This window comes from Myodes glareolus, chromosome 2 (assembly GCF_982192425.1).
Source record: "Myodes glareolus chromosome 2, mMyoGla1.1, whole genome shotgun sequence".
Classification (NCBI taxonomy): Eukaryota; Metazoa; Chordata; class Mammalia; order Rodentia; family Cricetidae; genus Myodes; species Myodes glareolus.
This window is the reverse complement of record NC_142027.1, coordinates 136,594,144-136,609,509: the sequence shown is the minus strand read 5'-3', so window position 1 is coordinate 136,609,509 and position 15,366 is coordinate 136,594,144. Positions and strand designations below refer to the sequence as shown.

General features: G+C 54.8%; 1 protein-coding gene across 4 annotated transcripts in view; it reads left to right on the top strand.

Moving 5' to 3' along the window:
- Tesc (tescalcin) overlaps nucleotides 1–15,366 on the top strand; it is a 30,915-nt gene that overhangs the window by 12,363 nt on the left and 3,186 nt on the right. The window contains exons 1-6 of one of the 4 annotated variants that reach the window (XM_048422688.3): nucleotides 2,641–2,719; nucleotides 3,625–3,694; nucleotides 9,991–10,071; nucleotides 11,625–11,764; nucleotides 13,127–13,188; nucleotides 13,287–13,394. In XM_048422688.3, the coding sequence (XP_048278645.3) occupies nucleotides 2,656–2,719; nucleotides 3,625–3,694; nucleotides 9,991–10,071; nucleotides 11,625–11,764; nucleotides 13,127–13,188; nucleotides 13,287–13,394 (525 nt within the window). In that variant the 5' untranslated portion in view covers nucleotides 2,641–2,655. Of the gene's footprint in view, nucleotides 1–2,640; nucleotides 2,720–3,624; nucleotides 3,695–8,865; nucleotides 8,984–9,990; nucleotides 10,072–11,624; nucleotides 11,765–13,126; nucleotides 13,189–13,286; nucleotides 13,395–15,366 lie in introns of those variants that run through there. The other 3 variants (XM_085681295.2, XM_085681299.2, XM_085681301.2) reach the window with 3 other exon arrangements.

The following is a 15,366-nucleotide window of genomic DNA, read 5'->3' as shown; positions in this document are numbered from 1 at the left end:
TCCTGGTCCCAGACTCAGCAAAGCTATTGCTTTGTCCTTGGCCACCATGTCCTCCCATGCCTCCTGTCTCAGACTTCAGGGACCCCCATCAGACATCCCCTCCCACCCCCTCCCCAGAGCTGGAAACATCTTTCCCATCACTCCTTCTTCCCAGTGAAATGTGAAATTCACACAGCCTTCTACGGCCTTATTACTTTATGTTGGTTACTTGTTGACAATGGTAGTATTTTAGATAGTGTAGACTAAAGAAAATACGTTACTAAAGCTAAGTTCACCTGGTTGTCAGTCAACAGTTATTAGAAACTCCAGGGAGCGCAATTTACAATTTATGTTTATCAGAAGCGTAGCCTTTGACCCTAGTACACAGGAGACAGAGGCAGGTGGATCTCTGTGAGTTCGAGGCCAGCCTGGTCTACAGAGAGTGTTCTGTAGGAAGACCCCGTTTCAAACACACAAACACACAGTTTGGACAGAGGAACTGGGGCTACGGCTCTAGTAGGAATTTCCCTAGCGTGCCCGAGGCTCTGAGTGCAGTTCTCCAGCATAGGCTATAGAAGTGAGCTGGAGGCTAGCCTGAGCCTCATGAGGGAAGGGGAAGTGTGTCCTTTCTAAGATCACACATGCCTGGACCATGGCACCGAGCCAAGGATGACTTACTAATATTTTTGAGAGCATCTGCTGTCCCATATGGACGGTGCCGTGTGCTGGGAGATGGTATTATGGCTGATGCCAACCAACTATACGGATTGAAACTGGAAGACCCCAGCAAGCAGAAGACAAGCCTCAAGTTCTGATTGCTGCTTGCTCTGTCTCAGGCGCTCACATGCCTTCAGTATGAACTTCACAGCAAGTACTGCCTTGGCTGATTGGATTTACCCCATGATGCCATGCAGGGAACATTAAATATTGACTCTCACTACACTTCAAAATGGTTTTCCAAGGGCTTGGCGATGTGGCTCAGGTCATCGAGGGCTTCCTTAGCATGCGTGAAGCCCTGGGTTCACATAGTACATAAACCCCAGCAACACACAAGCCAGGTGTGGCGGTGTATGCTTGTAGTCCCAGCACTTGGGTGGTGGAGGCAGGAGGATTATTCTCAATTACATAGAACATTCAGGGCCAGCCTGCGATACATAAGACTCTGTCTCAAGTATGTTTTTAAGGGTGTGTATTATTCCAACTCAAGGATGTCCCAGGATGATCGCGGTTTCCTGGATCTTGACATTTTCTTCGCAGTGTGGTTATTATTAGCTTTTATTATGAGGCAGGTGACTTCCTGTGGGCAGCTCTGTACACTCCTCATTCCCTGGGTTTGTTCTAGGGATCAGATTGCTGTTTGGAAGGGTGTGTACACCATCATCGGGTACAGATGTCACACAAGACAAAGAAGCCTGAGTTTTCTAGAAACTGTGGTGTAGCCTAACTCTACACTTTGCAGTATCCACACTAAAGAAATGGCCCAGGATGCAGCAGGACTTCCTGTTGTAGCTCCTCGGCAGGCTGAGGCAGGAGGATTGCTTGGGTACACTTCAGGCTCAGCCTGGGGACCCAGCTCAGGGCATCCAATGAAAGACGTAGCAACTACAGATTTGATACAGAGGTTTTGAAAACAGTCCCAGGTTAGAAGCACCCCTGACTCTTCTCAGCGTTTCTGTGAGGGCTTCTGGGCTGTGAGGGCAGCTAAGCCACCACAGTGGTGCAAACAAGGGCACATACTCTCTGCGCCTGCTGGATCCTTATTTTCGTCCTGTTCCTCCCCAGGGGCGTTACTGGAGTTGGTGACTTTTGTGTGCGCGTGCGTGTGTGTAATTACAGGGATTCGAAGGCATCGCACCCCTGGGCTGGGAGTGTCGCTCAGTGGGTAGAATGTTCACCTAAGACTCCCAGAGCTCTGGGTTCTGCCCCCAGCTCCTAATAACTTGGGTGTGGTGGCGCACACTTGTAATCCCTGTGCTCAGGAAGTGGAGGCAGGGGGACCAGGAATTCAAGGTCATCTTTTGCTACGTAGTAAATTGAAGGCTAGCTTAAATCTCCTGGGCTACAGGAGAGCCTATCTCGAAAAAATAAAAATAAATTAAAAAAAAGTTCTTCACCCATAAGAATGGAGCTCCACGCCTTCTAAGGAGACCACTCTATCACCTGGGCCCACATCAAGGCATAGAATATTCTCTGCCTCCAGGACCCTCCCCACACTTCATTCATGCTATTTTGCCTCCTGGGGCAGCTACTGCCCTGACAGATAACACAGCTAACACGGTATGTGGTCAAGTGTTTCCTGAGTATGAGCCTTGCCCAGGTGAAATCGTGACACACATGCCTTTTCATGCCTGGCTCCCTTGGTTCTGTGTTACATATGGTGCCTGGTTTCATTCTTGTATGCGGTCCCATCAGTAGGCTGCATGGTCCTTTTGTACATTGGCTGTCCTGCCATGGGTGGTTTCCGGTTTACAACGATCCCACAGCCCAGCCACAAGGTCACAAGCATGTTGTGTGCTTCTTCCTTTCTGCTGCCTACCCTGGTCAGTTTGCTTGCTCTCTACACGGCTGTGTTTTTCTCGAGAAAGGTAGCGGTTGTCCTGGATATCAGTCTTTGCAATCGACCGTGACTACATGTGCAGTGTGGGGTTGCAGCCCTGCCTGCCTGTGCTGCGTGGGATGGATGAGCGAATGCCTGGAGTAGTGCCTGGCCCAGGTTGGCAGCCTTCCCTAGTCTTCCCTGGTGAGCAGCAGCTGCTGTGGATGCTTCAGACTCAGAGTGGTGGATTCTTGAATAAACCAAGGCTTGAGCCTGAGGTGGGGTAGGGGGTGGAGGGTCCTTAGGGCTCAGGTACTCACAGCTTTAGAATGAGAGGTGAGGCGGGGGAGGGGAGGGGAGAGATGAGGCAATGCAGGTGGGTACGGCAGGTCTCCAACCTGGTCACTGCACTGGCAAGTTTGGCCTGAACTGGACATGGTCCCCAGGAGATTGAAGACCCTGAGCATCAAGGGTCTGGGGTGTGCAGACGGCCCATGTGAAGGGTGTGCTTTGGATTGCATTCTAGATCTCCCAATTGCTAGTGCTGTGGTCTGCAACCTTCTGAGTGGCAGCTGGCCAGAGGAAAGTCAGAGATGATCGTATGGACTCCCTCTGGTCAGTCACCACTCTCTCTGGCCCAGGGGCATTGTGTGTCCTGGAGACTCTCTCTCTCATTGAGGCCCACCTTCTCCCTTCTCTTTCCGCTCTGCCCACCCTGCCTTCTCCAAGCCAAGTCAAGCCGCACAGGCAGATACGGACAAGATGGCAGGGGTGGGGTAGGGTGGGCAAATAAGCAGGTACAAATTCTTTCGTGGGACAACACCTGGGGGAGTGGCTGGTCTGGCCCACATCAGGGGCTGTCACTCACAAACAGCCACGCTCTTGCTAAGGGAATAGGTGACAGCCCCAGCAGGCAGAGCGGGAGATTCTTCTGTCTCTCAGCCGTGGTTCAGTGTGGCCAAGGGGGCGTCCCAAGAGGGACGGCAGTGGTGAGCGAGGAGGGGGCCAAAGAATGCCTCAGCCTCCGATCACCTCAAGTTCAGTGTCAAGGATCTCTCGCTAGCTCTCATTTTCTTTTCTTTCTCCCATTTCCCCTTCTCCCTTCCCAGTCTCCTCGGACCAAATCGAACAACTGCACCGGAGGTTCAAGCAGCTGAGTGGGGACCAGCCCACCATCCGGTAAGATGCACAGCCGGCAGGTCTGGCAGTCATTTCCTGCCCGTTATCTCTTCTCCCCAAGTCCGTGTGGCTCTGGGCAGGCTGACCCCGAGGCCAGTCCCAGTTTCTGAAGCAAACCTCACATACAAATTTTTCCTGGGTTTTTCTAAGACAAGCTGTGGAGGGAGGAAGGGGCCCATTCTGTTCTGACAGAAACCTGTAGGGGAAGCCAGGGAGGGGAAGGAGACAGTGCATCAGCCACCCGGCCCTGCCCAATGGCTTTCTGTAGTGTGTGACCTGGACTTGTCCTGAAGTCTCCCCAAATTGCGTGCGCGCGCACACACACACACACACACACACACACACACACACACACACTCATTGAGTGCCTCCTGCTGGATCCTCCCTGGTGCTGGAGTTGATAGAGCTGTGGGCTGGGGCGTTGGCATGGCCCTGATGAGCCTGTCTCTGGACTTCTCTTCCTCTCTGTCATTCCAGTCTTGGACAAGATGAGGTAGGTGGCGGTGTCCACTTTCTGTTAGGGAAGGTGATGTTTTCCACGGTGACTTCATTCCTTTGTACTGGGGAGGAACACTGCCACACACATTGCTAGGGAGGGGCATCACCATGGCATACAGCCCCAGCCCTCTTTGCTTTTCCCTTTTCCCCGTAGTTGTGTCTAAATTGACCAGGCTGGCCTTGGGCTCCCTCTGTAGCCCAGGCTGGCCTTGGGCTCCCTCTGTAGCCCAGGCTGGCCTTGGGCTCCTTCTGTAGCCCAGGCTGGCCTTGGGCTCCCTCTGTAGCCCAGGCTGGTCCTGGGCTTGCTATCATTCCTGCCTGTGAAGAAGCTGAAATGACAGGTGGGAGCCACAAACCCTGTGAAGTGAAGAGTCTTCTGTCACAAACTTCCTAGTAGAGAGCAGGGTCCTAAAATATGCGTGGGATCTCAGGGTGACATCGTTGGAACACTGATGCAAGCCTCACACAGGCCCCAGGAAAGCTTCCTTCATAGATGGCTTCATTTTGCCCTCGGAGGGAGCCGTGTACGCATCTACGTTTTCTTGCCTGCTACACAAAGGCACGTTATTATCCTAGCGCGGTGTCCAGAATGTTCCCATGGTCTCGGGTTCTGTGGTCTCTGGATTCAATTTAATTTGCTCTACACTCTATCAAGACAGGTTAATCTGAGCAGAGAAGCCCAGAGAAACAACCTGTGTACCCCATGAAATTTCCTGGCTCCTCACTGGGTCAGGTGCCTGAGCCTGAGCCAATTGCCACGACTAGGAGCCAGAAACAAACTTTGCCTTGCCTAGAATAGAGGAGTCGGCTCTCGGGTCAGACACAGCTTTACCTGGGGAGAGACCTTGGATCAAATTCCACCTCTTCAGACTCAGGGTCAGGCGAGAAACTTGGGAGACAAACCCAAGCTTTGGCTATGTGCCTTTGGACCAGCTCTCCATCCCTCCCTCCCTCCTTTCTTCCCTCCCTCCCTCCCTCCCTCTTTCTCTTTCTCCCTCTCTCAGAGTCAGCCTTCTGCATAAAGCAGTCTGCTTCTTTAGCTTAGGTCTGAGCATGAAGCTCTCAGATGTGCACAGCTGGTTCCCAGACATCTGGCAAATGGGCCAGGTTGTTGCACCCCACCTGAGACGTGGGGCAGAGCCTGGCTGATCTGCTTGGAGGGTGTAGGAGTCCTGAGTCCTGTGGGGGAGGGAGCACCACAGAAATTCCGTCTGCATGGAGGTGAGTTTGGGATCCAAGGGGGAGGTCAAGTTGTAAGGTGTTGAGGGGTTCCCATGCTGTAGGCACACAGAACCCTGGCTCTTAGCAAAGTTAACAGTCACCTCCAATCCCATGTAGGTGCTCACACAGCCGGCGTCCAGGGACTCTCCAGGAAGCTTATGGCATCTAAACCAACCTAGTGTGTATCATGAGCTGCGTGACCAGTCAGGTTCCTTGGGACTGTAGTGCGGAGAGCAGCCTCCAGCTGGGTTGTCAGGCGAGGCCCTCAGCCCCAGCTTCCCTGGAGAGGTCATGCCTTGAGATGCTTCCTTCACGGGGTGTCCCTGACCAGGGCCTCAGCTCAAATGCCACAGCAAACTGCAGCTGCCCACCCACTGGGTGTCCCACGGCACACCCTTCACCCCTCCAGCTGTCCCTTAGTCACAGTGAATGGGGCCTGTCTTTTGCTGACCCCTCCTGCCCCACCCGGAGCTGCCCTGTGGTGTGTGTCTGCCTCTCTGTCTTGCTTTTGGTCCATCAGAAAGTGCACAGTTCTTCCCAGAGTCCGGGATTGCTGTCCTGCCATCTGTGTCTCTGCCCATCCTAGTCAGTGTCAACCCCAGCGTCCTCTCCCATCCTCGGCTTCTGCATCCAGCATTGCCTGGGAAGACACAGTCCTTTCCCTGAGGAGTTCCTGTGAGGCCTCAGTTTCCCCAGTGTGGGCTAATTGTACATTCTGTGCGTTCACTCTGAGCTCTGCTCTGAGGCCTAGCAGAGCGACCTTGGGAGCTGAGCTGGGCCTCTGAGGCCACCGGAAACTAGCCCACAGCACTGGGTGTGCACAAGAGGCCAGCCCCGCCCTCGGTGGTTTTCTTAGCTTCGTGTGTCCTTTGTGGGCTTGAAGATTTTCCTACCCTCTTTGTGACTCCTGAGGAGGGGTTAGAGGAGCGCAGACTGGAACTGGGCAAGAGTGGGTGCCCACAGAGCTCCAATTCTCTGCAAAGTCTAAAAGTGCAGCCTGGAGGAAGTGGGAGGGGGTGCCCCCCGGGGCCGGAGCACTTCTGGCTAGCTGTGTGACTGCCGCTTGCAATGTGGCCACTGTGGGCCCCATGCTCTTGTCAGTGAAAGTGGACCCATCACTGACACTGCTTGTAAGTATGACATGGGGAGGGCCCTTCAGAACTTGGGGGAGATGATGTAAGATACCCTGGGGCTTCAAGCTGCAAGAGGACCCACGGAAGGTGGGTGTCTCTTCGGGTTTCCTGTGGCCCTTCTCCTTGCTGGTCACCAGCGCAGATGGCAAGTTGGTCAGCTCAGTCCCCAGGGCAGTGGCCTGAGAGCATCCAGGGCCCCAGGGTGGGGCTGAGCCCTTGCGGTTAGCTCAGTGAGGACCTGCTGGGCATGAGACAGAGACCCTGAGGCCGCTCGGCTTGGCCTGGCCCAGCTCGAGCCCCAAGACTTGCCTTTTTTTGTCAGAGTGGGGGGTAGCAGAAGTCAGGGGTCTCTGGGTACCAGATGGTCAAACCTGCTTCTTGTGAGTGACTGCTTCCGGACCAAGGCCGAGGTCACAGCTAGATGGTAGCCTCTGTCTCTGCTTTCCTTTTCTCTCCTCCCCCCCCCTTTTGGGGGCCTCCAACAAGTGCCCTATACTGAGCTACACCCCAGCTTTTTTTCTCCCTTGAGATGGGGTGGTGGTTGCCAAGCTGTGTAGGGCTGGCCTCAATCTCAATCCTCTTGCCTCAGCTTCCTGAGTACTGGGATGACAGGTGCCGCCACTCCTGACTCGGAAGCTGGTTCTTCTCTCTGCCTTCTTTGTCTCGGAAATGGGCTAAGTACCTGCCCTCCATGGTATTGTCGTGGGGGTGGGACCTTCCTCCTTGGGAGAGCTGCCCTGTGGCTGTCACTAATATGATCACCATTGCTCCACCATGTTCATGTGTGACACCCCCATCCCAGTGTCCTCAGCATTCCCACAATCCCCAGCTTACAGCTGCGGCATCAGAGGCTAGGGTGGGGGTGGCACCCCCTCTCCCAAGACCACATGCTGCAGAGGGTGGAGCTTGGGTCAGCAGCCATTTCTCTGTACTCTAGCCCATCACACTGGTGCAGAGAGAAGCGTTAAGTTTGCACCCATCTCACAGAGGAGCAGACTGATCCCCCCAGAAGCAGGGCCTGAGGTGAGGCATGGGTGGGATAGGAGTGTGGGTCTGGTAGGCACCTGTAGAGATGGAGAGCAAGGAGCATGGGCAGGACAGTACCAGGGGTGTGAGCGTGGCTTTGTTCTGCCTGGGCTCCAGTGTGACTCCCCACAGCTGGGTGAGCCTGGGCAGGGGACTGGCTCTCTCAATGTGTCACCTGTTACTTCAGGGAATCACCGGAGTCCCGGTTGGGTCTCCCCCAAGTGAAGTACACACCACGGGCCTCACCGCTCACACAGCCACTGTGACTGTCATCTGAGCCGTGGCCTGCAAGGTGTGGGGCGGGGACTCTGATGATCTGATCCTCCATGGTGCCTTCTGTCCAGGGTTCTGGTTTCTCTTGCTTCCTTCTGTGGTTGCACGGGGGCGGGGACAGAGCCCTTGTGTGTCTGGCCCCAGGCTCCCTGTGTCCTCTCTGGGTTGCCTGCTGCAAGGGCAGCTAGCCGTTATCTTGTGTGGAAATTCCCTCTGTGGGAATGGCGGTTGTGTTGTTTTAATGAAAGCAGGGGAAAGTTTCCAGTGGTTTTTGGGGAGAACCTGTTCCCATGTACGATCCAGCCATTTAAGCTGTGCCGGCACTTTAAGCAGCCCAGAAACACACCCACCCCCATCACCCTGGAAAACAGACTCTGTGCTGGCTTCCCTCCTGAGTGTGGTGTTCTTGAGGCTCAGTGGCAGCCTGTGTCTGTCCTTGCGTCTGTTCCCTTGTTTGGTTAGGTTCTCAGCAGGCAGTCTGTGCAGCCTTGAACTTGTGTTCCGCCTGCCTCAGCCTCCTCGGCTAGGATCCCAGGCAGGCGCCACCACTCCACTACTTCCCGAGTGCCTGGGACTGCAGGTTGGACCCCGGACCCACTGAACTCCTTCCCTTTTGAAAAGTGTTATTGTGTGTCCACACAACTTTGTGGAGTCAGTTCTGTCCTTCCACATTTCTGTGGGTTCTGGGAATTGAACTCAGATCTCTGAACTTGCACACACGCGCCTTTTCCTGCTCGGCCGTCTCCCCAGCCCTTCCATTTCTTTGAACTCATTCTGCCCCAGATCTATTCTTTGGATCGTATAGTGGCACCCATCACTCCAGAACAGCTCTCCTGAGCGTGTCCTTCCAAACTGGGCTCTGGTAAATGTAAAAGGTGACTGCGCCCAACAACCAGCTTCTGTTTGGCTAGATGCCACCAGTCCAGCCACGAGGGAGGGGCAGGAAGTCACCCAGGGGTGGTGAGAACAGGAGAGATCCGGTCATCTGCTTCTGCTTGTGTCTGCAGCCTGAGGCCCCTCTCCTGACAGGGGAAGCCAGGATGGGACAAGGGACTGTTTGTGGAACCTCCCAACTCAAACAGCCTCAGCTGCCAACCCCAGTCTATTCCAGTGTCACAACCCCTACTAATGTCCTCAGGTGTGTGTGTGTGTATGTGCAGGTGTGCTCATGTGTGTGTGTGTGCTTTAATCAGCCGACCCTTCCCCATCCTGAGCATTCTTTCTTGTCCCCTAGGTCCCTTGAAAGGTCACTGTCATGGAACAGGCACAGGCAACCTCAACGGAGGTTGGGGTCCCCCCTGTGAGGCAGGGCAGGCACTTGGGCCCTGCGCCTGCACCCCGCCCAGGCCTGTAGCTGCCGGTGGGTGGGTTTCATGTCTTTATTGAAGTGAAGCCCACACCTTGCAGCTCAGTGGTTAATATGCACGGCAGTGCTGGCGTCTCTCTTGAGTTGTGTATCCAGAATTTTTGTCACCCAAGAGAAACCCGTCCCCTTAGGGGTCATCTGGCTCTCTCAGCCCTGGGCCACCCCTCTCCTGCTTTTTGCCACATGGACTCAGTCTGTTCTAGACACATCATTTTATTGGAATCGTGGCCTTTCTCTGCTGGTGCCTTTCCAGCAACATCAGTGTCAGGGTTCACCCTCCTGTAGGAGGTGTCAGTGCCCAGGTCTCCTCTTGGCTGCACAGTATTTCCCTGTGTGGACAGGCACCCCCTTACCTGGGAGCAGGCATTCGATTGGCCCTCTTTGATTCTCCTGTGTTCCTGTGGAGACTGCCTGTGTGCTTGTTTCTCTTCGGCACATGCTAGGAGGTGCCAGGCCACGGAATGCTCAGACAGTCCATTACCTTGAGGCCCTCTGGGCCAGTGTCTTACTGCTGGGAGCCCAGATAAGCCACCTGGAGGCTTCCCTGCCTGGACCCTGCAGACCCTGTCTCTGCAGCCTGAGTGTGAGGGTCCCACCTACCTTTCAGGTTCTTCCAAGTGACAGGCTCCCTCAGTTCCCCCACCTCACCCAGTCTGTAGGCAGAAGGCCTGAGGAGAGAGTGGGGCTGTTGGGGATGAAGTGACACCAGCCTGCCCGTGTCCCATGCCACTGATGACTCTGCTTTTGTGACTTTCTCTCCTGGGCGTCCTGGAATACAGCAAGGAGAACTTCAACAATGTTCCTGACCTGGAGCTCAACCCAATCCGATCCAAAATCGTCCGTGCCTTCTTCGACAACAGGTGCGCTCCCTCCCCAGGCAGGCTGAGGTGGGCCACCTCTGTACCACCCAACAGCTCCCAAATCCTGACACAGAGCTTTCTTATTAATTATGAAAGCTCTGCCTATAGCTTAGGCATGTCCCACCAGCTCTTGTAACTTAAATAAACCCATTCATTTTAATCTACGTTTTGCTGTGTGGCTCATTACCTCATCTCTCAGTACTGCCCACGCTGCTTCCTAGATGTCTCCTTCTCTCTCTCCCTGGAAATCCTGCCTAGCTATTGGCCATCCAGCTTTTCATTACACCAATCACAGCAGTGCACCTACACACAGTGTACAAATTTCCCACAACACTGGTTGACACTGGACAGCTCTCCTGACTCCACTTCTGGGTTAGTCATTGCCAGCAATGACTGTGTAACAAATGAGTCCAAAGATAGCAGGTACTTTGGGTTTTGTTTATTTACATTTGCATGTGTGCGCATGTTCATATATGCAGGTGTACATATATGTGTCTGCGTATATTCATGTATGCAGGTGCACATGTATGTATCCGTGCATGTTTGTGTGCATAGGTGTGCATGTATATATGCAAACATGTTCATGCATGCAGGTATACATGTATGTATATTTGCACATGTTGTGTACACAGGTTACAAGTATATGTATGTGGACATGTTCATGTATGCAGGTATATATGTATGTATATGTGCACATCTGGATATGCAGGTGTACATGTATGTGTATGTGCATGTGAAGGCCAGAAGACAACTTTAGCTGGTATTCTCAGGCACTGTCCTTGCTTTGAGACAGGGCTACTCACTGGTCTAGACCTTGCCAATATGGCTAGGCCAGCTGGCCAAGGGAACTCCAGGGATCCTCCTGCCTCCACCTCCCCAGAAGTGGGGTTACACTCAAATGCAGCCATGCTTGCCTGGCAGGCACTTCACATACTGAACCCAATTTATACATTTTACCTATGACTCTGGGATGGAAGGAACCCAGGCGCTCTCCCCCTGGGATCTGTCTCCAGTCCCAAGCCCAGCATTGACTCCTCATGGCTTCTGGGGGCCAGAAGGCCAGAGTCAGCTCCTCCTCTCACATGTGGCCAAGGCTAAGGGCAGGAGGTATACCTCACAGGCTCACAGCTGAAGACACGGCTCTGTCCCAGCTGGTGGATGATGAGGGCTCTGACCTCTCAACTGAGGGGTCTGTCATTTGATGGTGTTACTGGGAAGTAACTGAGCTAGGCTGGGGCCTAGTTAGTGAAGCTTGAACCCTGCAAGGGGGGCTGTGGCAGGCAACTCGGGAGAAGATGCTTGGGAACACGTATGCAGAGGGCCATGTCATCATGAGCTTACAAGTGTGTGTGTGCATGTATGTGCATGTGTGTGTGCACACCACAGAACTCTGTACATGTAGAGATCAGAAGAAAGTTGACAGGGGTCACCACGTGGGTCCTATGGCTTGGATTCAGGTCAGCAGATTTGACCGCAGGCACCTTTATCCACTAAGTCATCTCAAGAGATATTTTCTATGTCCTGAGGTCCTCTCTCCCCTGCTGCCCCCTTAGGAACCTGCGCAAGGGATCCAGTGGCCTGGCTGACGAGATCAACTTTGAGGACTTCCTGACCATCATGTCTTACTTCCGGCCCATCGACACCACCCTGGGCGAGGAGCAAGTGGAACTGTCCCGGAAGGAGAAGCTGAAATGTGTGTGCTGGGTCCTCAGAACGCGGGAATCACCAAGAGCGGGAGGCTAGGCCATGGGTGGGAAGGAGGGGGACAGCAGGGGACGCAGCCTGTGCCCTTACACCGTCAGGCTCTAAACAGCAGCGTTGGTGTGGCCTCATAAGAGTTCAGCAGCTTCCGGCTTTGGGGGACAGGCAGGGTAGGGGGCTGTGGGGTGATGTACTTTAAAGAGACACGAGGTTTTATTTACAGCCTGGGCTTAGCTGTGTGACCCTGAACCCAGGCACGGGTGCTGACTGTGAACACGGGTGGCTGAGGCTGAGAACTGTGCTGCAGACAGAGCCTCACATCTGGGGCTGGGGAGCCCGAGTCTGGGGTCCCACACTGCTCCCTCATGGCCTGCTGTGAGCATAGTCTGACAGCCTTCTCCTGAGGTTCCTCTGTAGGTCTCCAGCTCTGGGGAGCATCTAGTGGCCATCCTGGCTGGACTGGGGAAGGACCTCAGGAGTCACTGTCCCCTTCCACCACTGCCATCTTTCCCATGGCTCCTGAGGGCCTTCCCCACTTCCTCAGGCTCCAAGTACTCAGCTATGTTTAGCCCTGGCGTGCACGTGAGGGGCGGGTGGGAACAACCACGCTGGGTTCTCCTGGGCTCCTGTATCACTGCTCAGGAGATGCCCAGAGTCCGCCAGACTGCTCTATGGGCTAGGGTGAGAATAGTGAAACCAGAAGAAGACAGGTCTGAACTGGTTCAGGACCCCTGTCTTAACATGTATGGGACCTGTGAAATGGACCATGACAGCCCTGTTCTCACAGGGTCAGGCTAGGACACCGTGACCAGGAAATACTCGGATGGTTCTAGGCATTTGGTTCCTGGTAGATACCAGAGCAGAGTGTGGAGGAGTGCTGGGGTGGCGGGGATCACCCACTCGGCACCTCCTTTTCGTGGGGCTGCTGCCAAGGCTAAGAGAGGCAGCCAGGCCCTCCCTACTAATCTTCTGCCACCCTCAGGATCCACCTAGGACCAGCCAGCAATCAGGACATGGGCAGTGTGGCTTGGGACCTGGCATTTTAAGATAACACCCAATTGGCTATGTGCTTGTGAGGTGTCCAGTCCTGGTACATGTCTGAAGTGTAGGCGTAGTGGCAGGCGATGCCTCCAACACCCATTTTATAGGTTGGAAACTGAGGCTTAAGAGAAGTCGCTGGTTCGAGGCATCCCCCTAGGAAGAGAGCAGTTAGGTCCGTGGGTGCCCTTCTGTTCTAAGGCTTTGTGGTCCAGACCTTCCCACAGTGCCTCAGAGCAGGACCCCGGGGAGAAGGGGACACAGGCTCCACGCCTGCCTCTGCCTAAAGGGCTGCTCCCTTCTCTGCTGCCCACAGTTCTGTTCCATATGTACGACTCGGACAGCGATGGCCGCATCACCCTGGAAGAGTATAGAAATGTAAAGTATGGTCCCCTGGCCCTGCCCGGGGCTTCTGGCGCCTCCCCCTCCTGGACCATCGGAATCCCAAGGTCACCAAGTGTCTGCCCCACTGGCAGGTGGTGGAGGAACTTCTTTCTGGAAACCCTCACATTGAGAAGGAGTCAGCTCGATCCATTGCAGATGGAGCCATGATGGAGGCGGCCAGTGTGTGTGTGGGGCAGATGGTGAGCACCCCTTAGGGGTACAGGGAGGGAAGGACGGGGAGCAGGAGTCCACCAACAGATTCCCGCCCCCACACCCAGTTCCACATCGCCTTTCCTGTGGTTGTTGAGGGTCTCAGTGGCAGGAGCCAGGTGTGCCCGGCTCGCTACGCTAACCCGGGACTGGCGTGGAGCAGAGCTCGGAACCCACTGCAGGCTCTCTGTCCTCAGGAGACTGCTGTCCTGGAGAGCTGTGTGACTCAGCGAAGCAGAATTCACAGTCTGGGTGGTGCCACCGTGGCCTCTGTACCACTCTGGGTAGCATGGAGCACGGTGTCCCGAGAGCATTGGCTCCTCAGTTAGAAAAGTGGGGTGTTCTCAGGCCTCAACACGGGTCTCAGCACCTGCCATCTGTGAAAATCACTGGTGTTGGGGGGCAGCTGAGGGACTGAGCGGGGGCTCGGCCAGATGTGCACTCTGGTTCATGGTTTCTGCTTCATTCTATCACTGGGGAAACCGATGCTCAGCCCAAAAGATTCTGTGGCACGTGTGACCTTTCCTTGCAGGGTGGGGTGCAGCCCAGCAGCCCCAGAACCAACTAGGGTGGGTAGATGTCACCTCCAGGGCCCAGGCTTCCAGCAAGCTCTGGCCTCCTTGTACCTGTTTTGACAACAGCCTCGGAGTGGAGATGGGTCCATGCTGGCTCCCACCCTCTGTGTCACTTGCCTGTCCTGAGGATCTTCACTCCCCAGAGGCAGAGCTGCCTTCCTGGCTTGTGCTTATCTGGCCCCAGTAACACTGCTGTGCTCTGTGTATACCGCCTCAGGGAAGGGCCCTGACCTGATAGAGAGCAGAGCTCCCCTTTGTAACTGGGGCAGAGCCAAACACCCATTTGGTTTGGTTACACTCTCCTGTAAATGACTCCCTGTCCCACTCCACATTCAGCTGGGGACTTCTCTTAATTTGCTGTAGTGAAACTGTTGGCAGCTGGTGCCTGCCTCACAGGTGGGATCCCCAGGAGGGTGGGGACAGAGCCGCCAGGGAGCCTGGCATGCGTGCCTATGACGGAGCACACACTGTGTGCATCAGCCAGATCCGCACAGACCCAGCTCGGGCTGAGCTGTGGGTCGGGGCGGCTGCTGGCATCCGATGGTGATCAATGCTTCTGACCACACTACTCACCGAAGACCAGAGAGCCACCCACCATTCCTGCTTTGATGTCTTTCCAGAGCCACTTACTGACTTAGGGCGGTGACTCTTTAAGTACCATCTCTAGACCGTGTCTGTGCAGGGATCTTGGTGGGGAGAGAGAAGGAGGGGCTGCTAAGTTAGACTTCATCCTGGCTTCGCCAACTCCCAGCCTCTGTCCTTGCCAGCCCCACACTCCTGCTGGATTCCCCACAGCAGGGCTAGTCTATTATTAGCTCCTCTCACCCAGCCTGGGAGCCTGGTGCCCTGGAGAAGGGGTGGACACTTCTCTCTCCCTGAGCGGGAGGAACAGAGAGGAATAGCCCCTGGGGACAGAGCAAGCCCAGGCCAGTGGAAAACTGGGGGGGGGGCGGTTATGAAATGTTTTATGAAAACAAACCATAAAAGAACATTGACTCTTGCTCGCAGGGGCGACCAGGAGAGGGTGAAAGGTCACTCTCTCTCCATGCCCACTCAGGACCCTGCCCTGTAGGGAACCGCTCTTGGCTTCCCCCCTACAGTGCCAGTAGACACACCATGTGTGGGTCTTTGCTGTTGTGTTGGATCACTTGTATTTTGGGGGCTCTGGGATTTGAACCGGTGCCCCAAACATGCTAAAGTCAGGCTGTACCACCATCTGCCTAGCCCGACTCCACATGCAGTTTCACCAGGTGGCCTTGATTGGACATGGCCTTCTTCCCCTTGGCAGACATCTGTCCAAAGGGCAGAGGGGGCTGGCAACACTTGCAGGCGCATGTTGGGAGCTGCAGGCACTCGCTCCTTGTGGGGTTACTTGTAGGGCTACTAT